The 16,060-nt window shown below is 38.8% G+C and overlaps 2 protein-coding genes across 12 annotated transcripts in view; one reads left to right on the top strand and one right to left on the bottom strand.

Moving 5' to 3' along the window:
- LOC147222184 (band 4.1-like protein 1) overlaps positions 1 to 6,231 on the top strand; it is a 93,811-nt gene extending 87,580 nt beyond the window's left edge. For 5 of the 10 annotated variants that reach the window (XM_086167718.1, XM_086167715.1, XM_086167716.1 and 2 more), the window contains 6 exons: positions 3,405 to 3,461; positions 3,634 to 3,726; positions 4,096 to 4,176; positions 4,275 to 4,391; positions 4,481 to 4,523; positions 4,769 to 5,452. In XM_086167718.1, the coding sequence (XP_086023844.1) occupies positions 3,405 to 3,461; positions 3,634 to 3,726; positions 4,096 to 4,176; positions 4,275 to 4,391; positions 4,481 to 4,507 (375 nt within the window). In that variant the 3' untranslated portion in view covers positions 4,508 to 4,523; positions 4,769 to 5,452. Of the gene's footprint in view, positions 1 to 3,404; positions 3,462 to 3,633; positions 3,727 to 4,095; positions 4,177 to 4,274; positions 4,392 to 4,480; positions 4,524 to 4,768 lie in introns of all 10 variants that reach the window. The other 5 variants (XM_086167722.1, XM_086167720.1, XM_086167717.1 and 2 more) reach the window with 2 other exon arrangements.
- Positions 6,232 to 8,903: 2,672 nt separating this feature from the next.
- cntn4 (contactin 4) overlaps positions 8,904 to 16,060 on the bottom strand; it is a 176,299-nt gene continuing 169,142 nt past the window's right edge. For both annotated transcript variants that reach the window (XM_086167710.1, XM_086167712.1), the window contains exons 18-23: positions 14,449 to 14,683; positions 14,092 to 14,207; positions 12,999 to 13,185; positions 12,796 to 12,908; positions 12,529 to 12,697; positions 8,904 to 12,313 (exon numbers count right to left, since the gene is read on the bottom strand). In XM_086167710.1, coding sequence (XP_086023836.1) covers positions 12,222 to 12,313; positions 12,529 to 12,697; positions 12,796 to 12,908; positions 12,999 to 13,185; positions 14,092 to 14,207; positions 14,449 to 14,683 — 912 coding nt within the window. In that variant the 3' untranslated portion in view covers positions 8,904 to 12,221. The remainder of the gene's footprint in view (positions 12,314 to 12,528; positions 12,698 to 12,795; positions 12,909 to 12,998; positions 13,186 to 14,091; positions 14,208 to 14,448; positions 14,684 to 16,060) is intronic.

Here is a 16,060-nt window from a genome sequence, read left to right as displayed (position 1 = left end):
TGTGAATCACCTGTTGCAATGACCTTGCAGTTATTTTGGGACTCTTGGAATTTACTCTCCATAATGCAGCTCTTTTTGTTGGCGCTGTAAGACCTTTCTGGTATGATATTGTTGGATCTTGTGAGACCGTTGTGGGCCATTTTAGTGACGGTCAGCTTGCCGATTTACTGATGCATGGAAAAAGATGTACTTCATCGATCCTCTTAGGGGAATTCTTTTGTCACAGCAGCAGAACAATGACAGTGTCAATAAATATGAATAGAGAGACAACAAACGGCAACAACAAGGATAAGAACAGAGTGACAATAACAACTACAAAAATAAACATGATGCGAGTGGAGTGACACCGAAAAGGATAAAAAAATAAATGACAGAGTTAGAGCATAACACGTATGAATGAGTGAGATTCTCCGGCTGGTTAGAGTTATGTATTGTCCAGACTGCTACAGTCTGATAGCCGTGGGCACAAAGGAGCGTCTGAAACGTTCAGTTCTGCACCTTGGTGGGATGAACCGTTGGCTGAATGAGCTGCCCATCAGCCACAGCTCCTCATGCAGTGGGTGGGAAGGATTTTCCAGGATGGCTCCCAGTTTGTCCTTCACCCTCCCCACTGCCACAGATTCAAGATGATCCTGGTTCAGTCCCACCACCAAGCGGGCTTTCCTTGCAAGCTTGTTGAGCATTTTGACCTCACTAGTTCTGGAACTTCACACTATAATGGAGAAGAGTGCACTGTTTACCATAGACTGGTAGAAGGTCTATAGTAGCCCGCCACAGACACCAAAGGACCTCAGTCTCCTCAGGAACAACATTCTGCTCTGACCCTTCCTGTAGAGTGCATCCGTGTTGTATATCCAGTCCAGTTTATTGTTAATGTGGACCCGAAGGTACTTGTTGGTAATGGAAAAAAGTAATGGAAAAAAAAAACGAAAAAAAAAAACTATTTAATTTGAAGCAATTTTATTCTTTCTTCAAGGCCCGACAATAGATGGTCTGTGACCTGGTACCAGTTCAACGAGCCTACTCTGATAAATATATTGGGATTAGTTTCACACTGAAAGCTACTATTACTCCCACCATATATAGAAAACTGTTTTACAAATGTTAGATCATTTTCATTTCTTAATATCACTCCAGCACATGTTTGTTTTGTAAATTGTCAAAGGAACAGTATCGGTTTTAGGGAAATACATACATATTTCATGTGGAATAAACTTTCAATTTGCACCTTTGGCGATATCATAGTTTAGTTTTTGTCTTTTTATTGATTTTTCATGGCTTGTTAAGGCACTTTTTTTTTCGGCATCTGCATATTTTAACAACAAATCAACCTGCGGGCTCTGCAGGTCGATAAGTTGCACTCTTATTTGGACCAGACTCCTTGCTGACCAACTCAGGGCATTAAAACCAATCTGATCCTGACCCATCACAATTTCTCTCCACCAATAAATTTTCATGTGTGTCTGGTGTGTTTCTCTGACAAAATGTTGTTTGGGAGGTCCTGGTCGATTTATAAATTGATGCCAGAGCAAGGCCCTCAAAGAGAGCAGCTCGTCAGATGTAATGTATGTTGGTTATATTCCTTCATAAACAACTGCTCAAGGTGACTTTAAACTTGGAATTGCATTACTTTGTGTAGAGTTTGATCAGTTCTCTGGTTTATGCTTTTATCCGTAACTCCTATGGGGTCATTCAGATATAATTTCTTGATGATGATTTAAACTAAATGACTTTAGTTGGAGTAGTGTCACCACTGGGGCCAGTTTGAGATTTGAATTTAAGGTTAATAGAATTATATGTCGGCCAATGTGGTATTTTTCTTCTTTGGTGAGAAAATAGACTCTTTTTAGATATTGCACTGATATAGCAAGCATATGTCATTTTAATGGTACTCTAAAGGTGGCTTTCTTACATAGTTAACTCAACAAACTGAGTTATGAAGTACTTATTATTTTTCAAGGACGGAGATACCAGGCTCGAATGAAAAGCGAACATAATGCTATTTCTTTATTTCACCAACCTGTAAACAATCAGACAAACAAATGGTTTCAGTGGAGCTGAATAGTTATACCTGTGTCAAGCTGTGGGGTCTTTTGAATGCTGTGGGCAAAGGACTGGGCGCACTCCCTGCTGGACATATCTTGTAATAGCACCATTTATGAGCCCACTAAAATGTTGTTTTTGATATTAGGGGAAAGACAGCTTTTGTGTTGACAAGCATGCGTAAATTAGTATATGTTGATAAAGGCGATGGTAAGCTGAGCAGTGTGATTTTCATGATCAAGCTAATAATAATAATCCTTAATAATGGCATTATTAATGTTCAAATTGTACCTTTCATTCCAAGCTTGGTTTTTCTTTTGTACAATAACTTTTCGTAATGGCTAAAGTGTAAATACTTGATTTTATGTAGGAATACCCAGAATGAACACATCATAATAACTTTTTAATTCCTCTTCCTTCAGCTGAAGGGAATCTTCAAATCTTTGCACTTAAGACCTTAAAACACTTTATAGCCTTGACTTTGACACATTATAGTTTTATTTCTATTTCTTATTCTCCCCCCCTTTTTTTACCGTTTATACAATTTCCTATTATTATATATTATGATTATGTTTTACTGGAAACTCTGGCACAACAATTTCCTTCGGTATAAATAAAGTTGTTCTTATTCTTATTCTAATTCTTATTCTTATTCTTATAATATATGTAGTAGTTCATGATCACAGCCTGTGTTTTATTTGAATTATCCTAACAAACTTTGTGACTAAGACTCAGAGTCATCAAAGTGGTGAACACCTCAGGACAACAACTCATCTGGCTCTGAAATAGCCTTGAGCTCCATGAAGAATGCCACATATCTGCAGAGCCAGTGTTATTCTTTTTTTGTTTTCCAGACAGGGATGGTCTGGTTTAGAGCTCCAAAACGAAGGGATTGAATTACTGGCAAATGTATTAATGATGGTGATGTAACCAGGTGGGAATACTGTTCATCTCTGTGGGCAGACATATGAGTCCAAGCATTTTTCTCTCATATAAAAATGCAATCATTGTTGGACTAATGGTGTTCATAACTTCAGTTAGTTATATGACACAAAAGTGGCATTTCAGTAACTGGCCAATTTAGATAAGAAGGGTTTGGTTGTGATCAACTTTTAAATGTTTGTGGCTGCTGCAAATGTAGCATGAAGTCATATGTTTATAAATATCTAGGGACGTTCTTGCTGTGAGGTAGAAGCACTTACTACTGCAACACAGTGCCGCCCACAAATTATGTGATATTAATTTTCTTTATTGTGCACCCATATTATTTATCATGTATTTGTGTTTTCTAATTGTTTATATGGACAATGGTCATGTTGAATGTAAGTATACATTATATCGATTTTTCTTTTTTCCTCCAGAATTGTGGAGATGTCAGCCCACGAGAATCTGCTGGGTTTAAAGACAATGGTTCCCCTGTATGTATCTTTAAGAATAAAAGTACATGTACGTGTGTGTGTGTGTGTGTGTGTGTGTGTGTGTGTGTGTGTGTGTGTGTGTGTGTGTGTGTGTGTGTGTGTGTGTGTGTGTGTGTGTGTGTTTGTGTATGTGTGTGTGTACTCACATTTGTAGTTACTGAATATGCCGCAGGTAAATCCCAGCAACCAAGGAAGAGAGGCGGTCATTTCTCCACTAACCATCACTGAGAGCGTAACCTCAGCAACCACAACTCAAGTTACGAAGGTAACTCATTACAGGTCTACACAATTATTGTCTAAAGTTGGTCCACCATATCTTAGCCAGCTGAAATTACATTACATAATACATTATGCCTTAAATTTTTCTTTTTTATTTCTTTTTCCATCAATCTCTAGGACACTAGATTAATTGTTCTCAATGTTTTTTTTTTTTTTTTTCATTTGATGATGGGACCATGGCTGCTTAATTGACAAATCCACTTTTTTTCTGAGATCACTGAGCGAATAAGCAAACACCCTGAATAATGGGTGATTTGTTAAGAAAGATGGAAACTGCAATGACTTGCACTGCAATTGTTCCAAATTACTTCCTTTCAATTTACTGAGCTCAGTTCTGACTGAATGGACTCTGCAGACTGTGAAAGGTGGCTACTCTGAGACTAGAATTGAGAAAAGGATTATAATCACCGGAGATGATGACGTGGACCAGCATCAGGTGATTATTGCACACCACGGTTTTTGCATGTTGAAACGATCATTTACTTCTATTATGTGAGGTGTAAGACTGACGTGTTGATCTTTCCCTTCCCCCAGGCCCTTGCCATGGCGATTCAGGAGGCCAAACAGCAGCATCCCGATATGTTGGTGACAAAAGCTGTAGTTATTAGGGAAACCGAGTCTCCCACCGAGGAGCTGCCGCAGAAAGTCGAGGTACAGTATGTCAAAGATGAATAAATTGTCCAAATTTCCACATTTCAAGAAAATTATGTACAATAAATCACGATTTGCTATTATAATAGAGATCTCCAGATCATTTTGCAACATAGCGGTAAATTGGACATGGTAAGTTCACATCTACGCCACGACATTAAACATTGATTACATGATAAATATATATAATCTATTGCTGTTTCTTCTAGCCGACGATTAACATTTTTGTCTTGAACCTTTCATTTTAATTTCAGTGCATACATTTACCAGCTATAAAACAGTTCAAGAATTTATTCTCGTTCAGTGCACCGGATTTTAGATCCACAGATATCAGGAATGTGCCGATTTGTGTGATCTCTATATGGCTCTTGTTGCAGTCCTGATGAGTCATGGTAGCTCCTGCGATGGGAGGGACATGAGGGTCCTCCAGCTGTGCAGTTTGTCAACAATCCGATAAGAGAACTCTCTAATCCAGATGACGCAACAGCAAACTGTGGACCATAAAGCAGAAGACCTCCACCCCCTCTAGCCAAGCCCACTGTGACTCGGTCTCCCACCCGGCCCTGTCCTCTGTCCTAGCCCAGCTTACCTAATTCTTAAGGAACTGGATTTATCGGACGATATTTTTCTTTGTTCCAATGGATTGATGTAAGTGTGAAAGAGGTGTCTGGAATTTCCCCCTGTTAAAGTCATTTGTTTGACACGCTTGAATTGTCAGGATGATTTGAGTCTCCTTCCTTCCCTTTCTTCTTTCTCTTTTCGAGTCATCCTCCTACATGAAAAAATAAATAAACACAAAATACAAGTAGAGGACGGCTTGCAGGAAGAAAAGAAGGAGGTTTGAGTGGGGCAAGTTGGTGCCACGTGGCAGGAAGAGGCCGATTTTGCTTGTTGTTGCCACTTCTTGGCTTTGACACCTTCAATATAATCAACAGCAGTCTTATCAGCTTTTTACATTTTTATCTATAGAGGATCTAATTTATGTTCAGTGTTTGCTTGTTTATGAAATATGTATAATATCAGATGATTATAATCTGCATGATTCATTAAAAAAAAAAAAAGCTGAGGGTATGAGGAAAAATAATACCTGGAAATGGATTATCTACTCAAGATAAAGGGACTGAGCACCATTTGGAGAGCCGCAGGAACAAGGAGTTGTGGACACACTGATGTTCATGGAACAAGGAAAATAAAGACGGTTGTGTTGCACTTCAGAGGATGACTGGAATTGTCCAACATACGACACATTTTCTTTATTTTGTCTCCCTGCATTAATATTATGACTTTCATTTTGGTGTCAACATATAGAAAGTGTGTTGCTGGTTTTAGGAGGGCGTTTGGATTATGGGAGCAAATTTAATATAAGTGTTTTTTTATTATAGTTTTTTTTTTTTTCTTACCTGTGTTAATCTTGTGATTGCAGACGTGAAGTTTGATGTGAACATGCTCAAACCAGTCTCAAATGTTGCCTGCCTGCAATTTGTTGATACCTTGTATGATTTAAAAAAGAAATAATTTTTCTAAACCAAGGGTGGGCAATTATTTTGGCTGGCGGGCCACATTTCTCATCTAATTTTTATGTGTGGGCCAACTCAGTGTCATGTAAACTGAACAAAATGAAAATCGCAATGTCAATATTTAAATTTTCCGACATTTTATTTAATCTTTAAAATCATTAATGATCACATAAATGTACCGACATTATTTTGTGTGTAATCATTTATACAAAATTACACAAAAGGAAAAAATAAGGACTTTCCAAAGTCAATATTGATTTAAAATACTGATTAAAATATTCAAAGGAAATAGTTTGGGTGGCCGAATAAAAAAAAAAAGAAAATGGGCCACATGTGGCCCGCGGGCTGTAAAATGGCCAGGTCTGTTCCAAACACACAAGCTAATTTGCCAAACTTAAAATTATGATGGAACAGAACTGCGAGAATTTAGAGATATGGATCCTCTCAACAGTCACTCATGTTAACATGTCACCCATTACTTGTTACTGCTTATGCTGATATTTCTGACTTTATGTAGCACATTAAGACATAAAACACAGGACAGACTAAGAACTGGTGTCAGGTTGTACTTTTTATATGTGTGTTACCATAACCAAGCTTTTGCATGGAGGCATATGACTCCTTCAAAATATTAGCATATATATAATCTCAGCAACCAATGAGCATGTTCCCATTTAATCACCAAAAAGTTCAAAATCACAAGATGTCACCGGTCTTTTTTTCATGTTGTGTTTAGGTTATGGTGAATAACTTTGTAATTGCATTTACAGGAGTGCTGAATGTAAGGTTTGTGTTTTGCCCCTGTCTTTGTTTTAGACAAAGTTAAAACCCTATTGGAGTTCCATATTGAGACAAGTCTATCTGCAGAACCTGCTGGTTGGTGGTTGTCACATAAAATATATCCTCGATGACCTTTAATACTGTACTATGCATTGCTTATCATGCACAAGAATCCCCCTACTGGAGCCTGACCTGTGTCCGCTGTGTTATTAACCCTGTGCTACTGTTAACTGAAGCAGTGAACGCACTGCTTGTGAAATTTGCAATAAGCAGCCATTATTCTTATCATGTGTCATGTTAAAGGGAGAAAACTGTGAACTCATGTGTCCTGAATCATAGCCAAAATGTATAACTTAGTCGGAAATATTCAAAATTGCCTTTCACAACTTGTGACCACGGCACTCGTCGTACAATTCTTACCTTACCCCCTCCTGCTGTTTGTACCTCTGTGGGAAAAAGAGATGACTTGTATATTTGTTTTTTTTCCTGGTCGTAACACACTGGGCTGTTGTGAAGAAGGCACTGGTTTGCAATGATATGCTATAAACTCTGCTGTACTTTTGGATGCACTACTGATGGAGGAGTGATGACTGCGGGCATCGGGATCGGTGGTTGCGTGCTCTCGGGAAAGTGAGGCTTGTATCTATATATTGATATCCATTTTTCTGTGTGTTATCCAGTAAACAATGTAGAAATCAACAGGAGATGGTGTGTCTGGTTATGTAAAAGAGTTGAGACAGTCAGTTTAATCGAAGCAATGCAACAGGAATGTATCGTGTAAGGGTGCCTTATGTTTAGAGGAGTGTTTTTCAAATCCCGTGGCAAACACAATACAACCTCTACTCTGAGACCAAGGTGAGCAGGAACTGTTTTGAAAATAAGTTACTGTCTTCAAGGAATGTGCATTGAACCCAGTGAAAACTTGTTTCTCAACAGATTACAGTCATTTAGGGGACCCGTTGTACTAGAAACTGTTAATGTAGAGAATATGGATATGAGCCTTTTTAAAGTCAAGAGCGTCCTAGCGCTCTGTTGTTTCAGTTCTTTATTGCTTTTGCTCTACATTCCTTAAGTGCTCCGTGATGTGTATTTAATGTATTTGCTTTCAGTCTAAATGGAAAACATACATGCATAAATAAATGTTTCACTATGATTCCCATGCTGTCTATGAAATTCTGAAAGAAATGGGGAAGGAATTCGCTTGATTAAAAACATAGTGGGCAGAGATTTTTTTTTTTATAATTATTAATCAAATACAAAAATTAGGTTTGTTTTCTTTTTTTTTTCTAATAAAGTGACAGTTTGTCTGAATAGGAAACTTGCCTGATCAGGCAAGGCTATCTTCTGGCCATATTGGGTATGTTTGACTGAATATTTGTATGCTCTTAGCACCATCTAGTGAATTTTTTGTGTCCGCAAAATATCTCCACATGGCTCAGACTCAGTATACTGTTACTGTATCTGCTCTTAACTGAATCTTTATAAGATGTATACTTCTTTGAACCCCCAATTATTTGAGTAGTTTTTTTTGGTTGTTGTTTTTTGTGATCAGTGAGGGAATTTCTCAAATCCGAAAATACCCCTGAGGATGCGATAATTCTAAAAGTTTGAAATATGAGTCAATTAATCAGGCCTTAAGGATCTTAGGCAGAGGAAGTACTTAGTTGAATTTAGGGGAATTTAAGATTTTGGAGACTTGAAAAGAAGGAGTTTTATTTTTGATCCCCCTTCATTATCTAATCCCTTGTAATTCTCAGCTTTGTATTTTCTCTTGCAGCTCCAAGTCCTCATATGTGGCTATTATAATTTGTGTTCTCCTCACTGGCCATACCCATTATGTCATCTTTTATATCCTATTACATCATGCGATGCATCCACAGTCGTGGTATATACAAACATAATCATTTTTATCATTGTCATCTGCCATTTTTCTTCTATCCCTCAGTTCCCTCTCTCTCTCTCTCTTACACACTCAAACAATTTATCAGGTTTTTGTTATAATTCCTCCAATTATCAACTTTAGTATGGCTCATTTGAGTTCAGGTTCCATTCTGAATTGCATTATAAAATCACTGTGCTTGTATTTCCTATAGAATAAATCAGAATAATAGAGGAGAATAATCTTCTGACCCGGATTTGGTCAATTGCATTGACGTCGCTGCTCAATAAATTCTGCGGTATATCAGATTTCAGATGGATTTATGGAATGACCAACGGAGCTTGACATCGTTCTATAAATCAATCATCTTTATTAATACAGTATAAACAACAAACAGTTACAGAGGATGCCCTCATGTTGAGTGCACAGCAGACCCAGTACATTTCCGAAGGGCTGACTGAGACATAAGCGAAAACATGGAGCTGATGAAGGTTCAGATCTCAGGGTACACATACCATATACACATACCTACCAGATACATGAACCTTGCATGTTCCTAAAGCCATTTGGTCAGTTTGTAGATGATCAGAAGAGAGAGGACAAAGTACAGTCATGCCGAGCAACAGTTAGCTACAGTATGAAACCGAGTAACAACATAAAAACCAAGTAAATCATTTGTTTTTTTAGAAAGGTTCTTTTATATAAATGATTTGAAGTGTACAAAACAGTATATCACACAATTATTGATGCATGATTCTGAACGAGACCCAGTAGTCTACAATTCTCTTAGAACTACTACAAGCCACCAATAGAATCTCTTTTTGTCTGCAGTCCCACATGGCATCAGGAGATTATCGGAGGGGGTGGAGGAAAGATCAGCAGCAACCTTTTTATTAAGAATACACACCTATAAAAATGCAACAGGCCTCATATATGACGTACAGAGTCTATTAAACACAACGGCATGTAAACTTCACTGCGGCTGCTTCATAGTTCTATGTTTCTAATGTTTTTGATATACACATGATAAGTTAAGGCTCTTTAAGGACCTGAGGATTTTGAACATATGATGAGGCACACAGAAGGCAAAGAATAGCTCCACACACAGGGCTAACTGAAAGAAGGAGGAGAATGAGACAGCCAAAAGGTTTCAGTCACCAGTGTAGTCCAACAGCAAAGGAGAAGGGATCCAGCAGAGGCATCTCTGACAGCCCAGTGTGCCGATTCAGGTAACAAAGTCAGAGGCTGCCACACGGATGGCTTTCAGGGCTTCATCAGATTTAGAGTTCTTTGTCTCTCAACTGCATAAACTAGAACTGAAATGGTGGCATGCTAATGCTTAAATATAATTCTAGTTTTCTTAAAGTTCTGTTATCCACACATAGAGAAAAGCTGGTCAATGGCCGTGATGCCGAGCATTCATCTTCATTCTGTACCATTTTATCAAAGATCGACATTTAACATTAATGCAAGACTTAGGCAGTCTGAGTTTACAATGTTTAATGGTGTTCTCTATATTAGCCTCAGTGGATGTATGTAGGTTATTTCCGTTGCAAAGAAAGGGTAAGTTTTATGCTTTTCGTATCGTAAATTAATCTGTGCAATGGGGAGTTCTATGCAGTGATTGGTACCGATCACAGTAAAGTCTCTGTTGATAATGAATTAAGATGTCATCTGGTGTCTAAAGAATTAAAACTTTTATAGCGGATGTTGGGTTCTGCCAGGGTAACTCGCTTCTCACATTCCTTGTTTGTGATATGCATTGACAGAACCTCAAGGCTGGAAAGCGGCAAATCATGTGGTCCTGTTGTGAGAACACAGAAACCCTAAGTCAGACAACGGTGATCTTAGCTGGTAGATGGTTTCTTTTACTTCTGGATTTGTCAGGAACTACTATCAAAGTGACAGACTTTACGTATCTCAGGGGTGTTCTATAAGCGAGAAAGAGAATGAAAGGGATTTAGACAGGTTGATCATTGCAGTTTCTGTCATATTCTCGGTTTTGTGTGTGTGTGATAAGACATTGGGTTCTACTCACACAGCGGAATTGGGAAACCAAACTGCTCAAGCCCAGTTTTGCAACATTCAGTAATCACCGTTCAATCACGGCTACTTCTATACACCTCTTTTGGACTAGTTTTTAGCGATCTAATATGCCGTCATTATGATTCTCTCTGTTTTCCTCTATCTCTTATTTGCTACCAAATCCACCATAATTGGGTTCATTTTAAAATTATGGACACTTTTGAGCCCCAGTCCACAATAACAATTTATGGACACAGGCATAACAATCCCCCGGATCTATCTAATGGACCAAAAGCTGCATCTGTTACGGTGGATGGCGAAAAATGATTTACATTCAAAAAAGACGGTACCGATAGTTTATGGGCTTTGGACCGTGCTAGACAGAACAAGTGGCTACAAGTGTCTGAACTGAGGTTCCTCAGCTTGTTGGCTGGACTGACTTTCAGACAATCGGATGAATCTTGGAGTAGAACCAGTATTCCATTAAAGTAGGAGGTATCAACTTGATCTATGTATCTTGAAATATGCCTCGTCGACCTGTTTTATTCTTTGGTCCTGTCTAGTTGGCAAGTGGCCCGATGCAAGACCACACTAGAGGGACTAGACTAGAGGGAAAGATAGACATCTTATCTTACTCTGTTTGCTACTTGGCCCTAAATGGAGTGTGAAATATGGATGGATTTGGCAAGCTTAGACTGCTGAAGCCTCTTATTAGTGTATAATGGACTCAACCTTTTGGTCTGATTTTTTTTCAGGACTTTACCTTGTGTCTGTCATTGTGTTGTTGCTACAACGGGCTTGTTCTGACGCACATGATGTACTTGGGTTATTTTCTTTCAGTTTCGCATTTTCAGGAATCAAATTAAATGATACCAAGTTTCAGTGCTCATCAACGTCCACTGTTATAATGAAATCCAGGAAATCCAAACATTGGCTCTCCTCAACTAGTTTAATAAACACTACCAGTATGCTAAAGTATTAACACACTTCTTGTCAAGGGACAGGACTTTCAATATCAATTATTAACATAACACACAAAATGACCAATAACTATAACATATCAGTGTTGGCCTTTGAGTGAACCATTATGAAATATTGCTGGGAAAAAATGTAGATTTGCAAGTGATGATTCATTGGAAAAATCACCATGGTCTGTTATAACCAAAGTGGCAAGTCTTATCTTATCTTAGAGGACAAACGGATTGCTGTCAAATCACTTTCTGTATCTACAATTGGAAATTCGCTGTAATTTGCCATGCACAAAATAATTATTCCTGCCCCAAAACTCAGAGATCCACTTTCGATCGGTTTTTAAAAAAAAAATCCCTAAAAGCTCCACATTTCATACAAAAAATGCATATAAGACCTTTTTTCCTCATTCATTTTCTTATGAAAGCTGCTTTGGTAACAACATTGTCACGACATCTCCTTTTTTTTAAGTCTAGCTGCTGAAGGGAACTTCTTCCCTGTCATCCAAGTGGCATGAATTTCCCTTTTTTGCCAGCAAATTCCTTCTGCCTTTTAAATCATAATGAATGGGTAAACTGGTTACACCAGAGTGGTCACTGCTGGTGTAACCACTGCAGAGTTGTCTCCACTTCAAATGCAGTGTCTCCTGGGAGTTGTTTGTCATAAAGATGTCCGTGCTGTGAAAGACAGTGCGATTGTACTGAGTGCTGATAAAGTGGAGACCTTGGATGCAGAGCCCACTGCATCGGGTCCTGAAAGAGTAATTAAAAGAATGAGATTATCAGTATGTTCCTCTGCCAAATATTAGCGAAGCAGGGAATGTTTCAAATGATGTGCAAAGCATTTTTAAAAGGTCGAGCTTCTCAAATGCCATACAGCACATAATGTGTCTGGTCTCTGGTTTATTTATTGACGATGGACGCTAATCAGCTCTAGCAAGGCAGCAGCAGAGGACTGGATTACTGACCTGGTATCCTTGGGATGGTGATCTGCCTGCTACTGCTGCCTTCCCCGCCCTCTCCAAATGGCTTGATCTGGATGATATAGTCCTCATCAGTGGGAAGGGCAAGTTCCACAGAGGTGGTGTTTGTTTCCATTACGTTGGGGCTGCTGTGTCGGTTTTTCTTGTAAAGCACCTAAGGAAAAAAAAAAAGGAAAAAAGCTTCGGCTACTGGAACAGACGCCATGGCAACAAAAACAATTTGCAGATAAAACCAGGTGACTGGGTACTTACTTTGTAACCAGTGACCTCTGACTCATTCTCAAGGGCTTTGACCTGCTCCCAGTTCAATATAATCTTGGAATTTGATGTGTTCCACATCACTTTGGCTGGGGGTTGGCTGGGTGCTGAGGCAAGAAAAACACATTATTCACCTCAAACAAAAGCTATTTACGGGCAGAATGCCACCAGTAGTAATAATTACATCTGGCACTTACGTGGTTTTTTGGTGGTAACATTTACAATGTTGCTGGGAGGCCCGGTTCCTGCTGTGTTATACGCCCTCACCGAGATGTAATACATAGTACTGCCTTTTAAGCCGTGAATAATAGTAGATGTTTGGTTTCCGACAGTTCTTTGCACGCTGGCCATGTCTTCCCTTTCACTTCTATTCCAGTACCGCAGCTGAGAAGCAACAGGGCAGAACCATAGTTTTGAATACAGAAAACCGTTGCCGTAAAAGCTTTTTGTTACTCCGTGTCAATGAAGTGCAAACTGAACAAAAAGTGATAGGGGCTCATTTGGAGAGATGACGCAAGCATTTGCACCGTGTCATCTCATGTACCTTGTGCTCGGCTCAGCATGAGCTCACTTGATCTTATCAGACATGTGTCATGGTTTATATGGTAGGGTAAAGACTGATGCCAAATATGCAAGGAAAAGGAAAAGAAGGAAAACAAATAAGGAAAGGATGATGATCCTAAAAAAATCCCCTGCATCAACTTTTACTGATAATAGATATTTATTTGTCACTGTGCTTGTCAGGGTGGAAATAGCTGGCACGCTTGACAGCACAAACATAATTTGTCATTTCTCACAGGAGTGGTTTACTCAGGCTCTTTTCCTCTGTTTACAATGAGTGGTCAACAATTTAGTATCCTGACAGCCAATGCTGTCTGTGGATGCAAGGAGGGCCTTTGTTCACGTCTTGGATTTCAATAATGAGCGGAATTAAAATGACAGGAACCAACTGAATGCGGAGGCAGTTTCTGAGACTGCTCGCTTGTGTTTGGATTAAACGCTAAATGCTGTGTTCCTTAGAGTGTTAAATCAGTACATTAATCAGAGCAGTTGCAGTACTTTGGTAAGTAACAAGAGAAACACAACTAAACCCACAGGCATGGGACAAGGCTGGACCATTATGCATGCAGCAAGCTATTATCTCCTTTGCCCAAGGTGCATGAGCCTGAAACACTCATCAATAATAGAAGGGAACAAGGCTCGACAACATTAGTTGCCGTGCCTTGTGCTCGCACTGTGATTTGCAACCAAAGGAATCGCACACAAACAAAGCATTTCAATGTAGCTCACCTCATATCCAAGCACTCGTTTCTTGCTGGCATTCCACGGCAGAGCTTTCCACGACACTTCTATCTGGGAAGCGGAGAGGCTCTTGGCACGGACTCTTGTGGGTGCACGGCCAGGTTCTAGAGTTGGTATAAAGAGCTGAGCTTTGTTGACCCCTCAAAGTGAGTACCTAAAATTTGTCTCACAGGTATTTCTCTCGTCAAAGGAGCAGTGTGAGATGCCGTGGAAAAACTGGCTTCATGATCTCTATGACAACTGTGCGGACAACTCTACTTTAACAAAGAAGCTAAAATTGGTCCGTTATGATTTGCATCATTTGCATTATCATAAATCATTTGCATACGGGTATATCATACTCACCTTCCTCAGCTGAATAAATAGTGGTAACAGGTCCAAATGGCCCTTCTCCCTCATTGTTGTAAACTCCCACCTTTACATGAAAAGGTGAAAAGGGCTGGATACTTTCATTTTTGAAGACGTATCTGGAGGTCTCGGCAGTTGGAACAGCAGCCTGCATCCAACCGGTGGCGACAAGGGGACGAAAAGCCACAACGTAGCCAAACCCTGGTCCATTCTGGAGCTCCTCTGGTACCGGCTGCCAAAATAAAACATAAAAACCCATCCGTGCATTTCTAAATAAACTTTAGGATGATTTCACTTTTAATTGTCACTCAAACAGTGACTGTAGTTTGCCCTGCGGGGATTTTTAAAATCTAAACTTTCATCCTGTGAATAAGAAGCATGAATTGTGTAGTAAGACACAATGTATGAGCTATTTTACAGCGATATCATTCACAATTTAAGTTAAGGATTGACGTTTGAACTTATTTTATCTGGTGACCAAAAGCATACTTGTTATCCCTTTTTTTGACCACGATAAAAACATCAATGTCCGGTACTTGTGTCTGGGGGTCTTTATATATTCATGGTTTAGTGCAATGGAAGCTCACTCGCCTATAGTAATCTATTGATTATGCAGCTTTCAAGCCTCCCTGAATAAGGCATCTATCTGATGTGTAATAAATATCATGACCAAAATACTTGATTTTACATTTTAATATTCTATTCATCTTTATTCGATCGACACCTCATGTATAATTTTGTTGTTGTGTAAATATTGCAATGGAAACATTACACATAATTCAACAGTGTTGTATTGTAGACATGGAATGCATCTTAGATGTGAAAGCCAAAAAATTATGCCGTTATATTTGTCCGTATTCATTTGTCTGAGGACCCATTCCTTGCATTGGCAACACTATACGGCATTAGTTAAAATCTACTTAAAATATTTTTTTATATTAATTTACCGTGTAATTTGAACAATTTCCATTTCCTTCAGTTTGACACTAAACATAAAAATGAGTGAGTGCTTCCCTTCCAATCAAACATGTTGCACACACAGCTACCACTGGACACTTCAGATACACAGTACTTTAAGCATGATATCATAAACTGAGCCGTCAACATGACCGATAACGGGCCTCACACATTAATATTGCGTGACTTCGTTCTTTGGGATAAACTGATCCTGTTCACTTCTGTCCACTAAAAGATGTATAGACATATTAAAAGCATATCAATATTTCTTGTTCAATTCTAACCCTTCCAGTGGTTATAATAGTAGTCGTATAATATTCTCCTGCCAGTGACGGCAGGCCTGCAACATTTCAGACTTCAGACTCACAACATGAGGTGCACCTAAAAGAAAAAATATCATCACCATGCACTGTGTAAGCAATATTACTAATGGAATTTTTGTCTTTGTTTTTTTTGGTTTGAGGCCTAATTATATGAAAAAAATCGACCTCTTAAAATTTAAAAGTTAAAATTGAAGAAAATAAATGTTCAATTTTACTTTCATGTCAAAAAAAACAAACAAAAAAAAAAGGAACAAAAGAACTTCACAGTGTTCAGGGCCAAGACAAAACTACAGCTTTGTTAAGCAGAAGTAAGACTGCAATTCAAGTCT

The sequence above is a fragment of the Fistularia commersonii genome, chromosome 21 (genome assembly GCF_037954325.1).
Source record: "Fistularia commersonii isolate RoL2024-O1a breed Wild chromosome 21, RoL_Fcom_v1.0, whole genome shotgun sequence".
NCBI lineage: Eukaryota > Metazoa > Chordata > Actinopteri > Syngnathiformes > Fistulariidae > Fistularia > Fistularia commersonii.
Note: the sequence above shows the minus strand (reverse complement) of the source record. Positions and strands in the feature narration are given on the sequence as shown.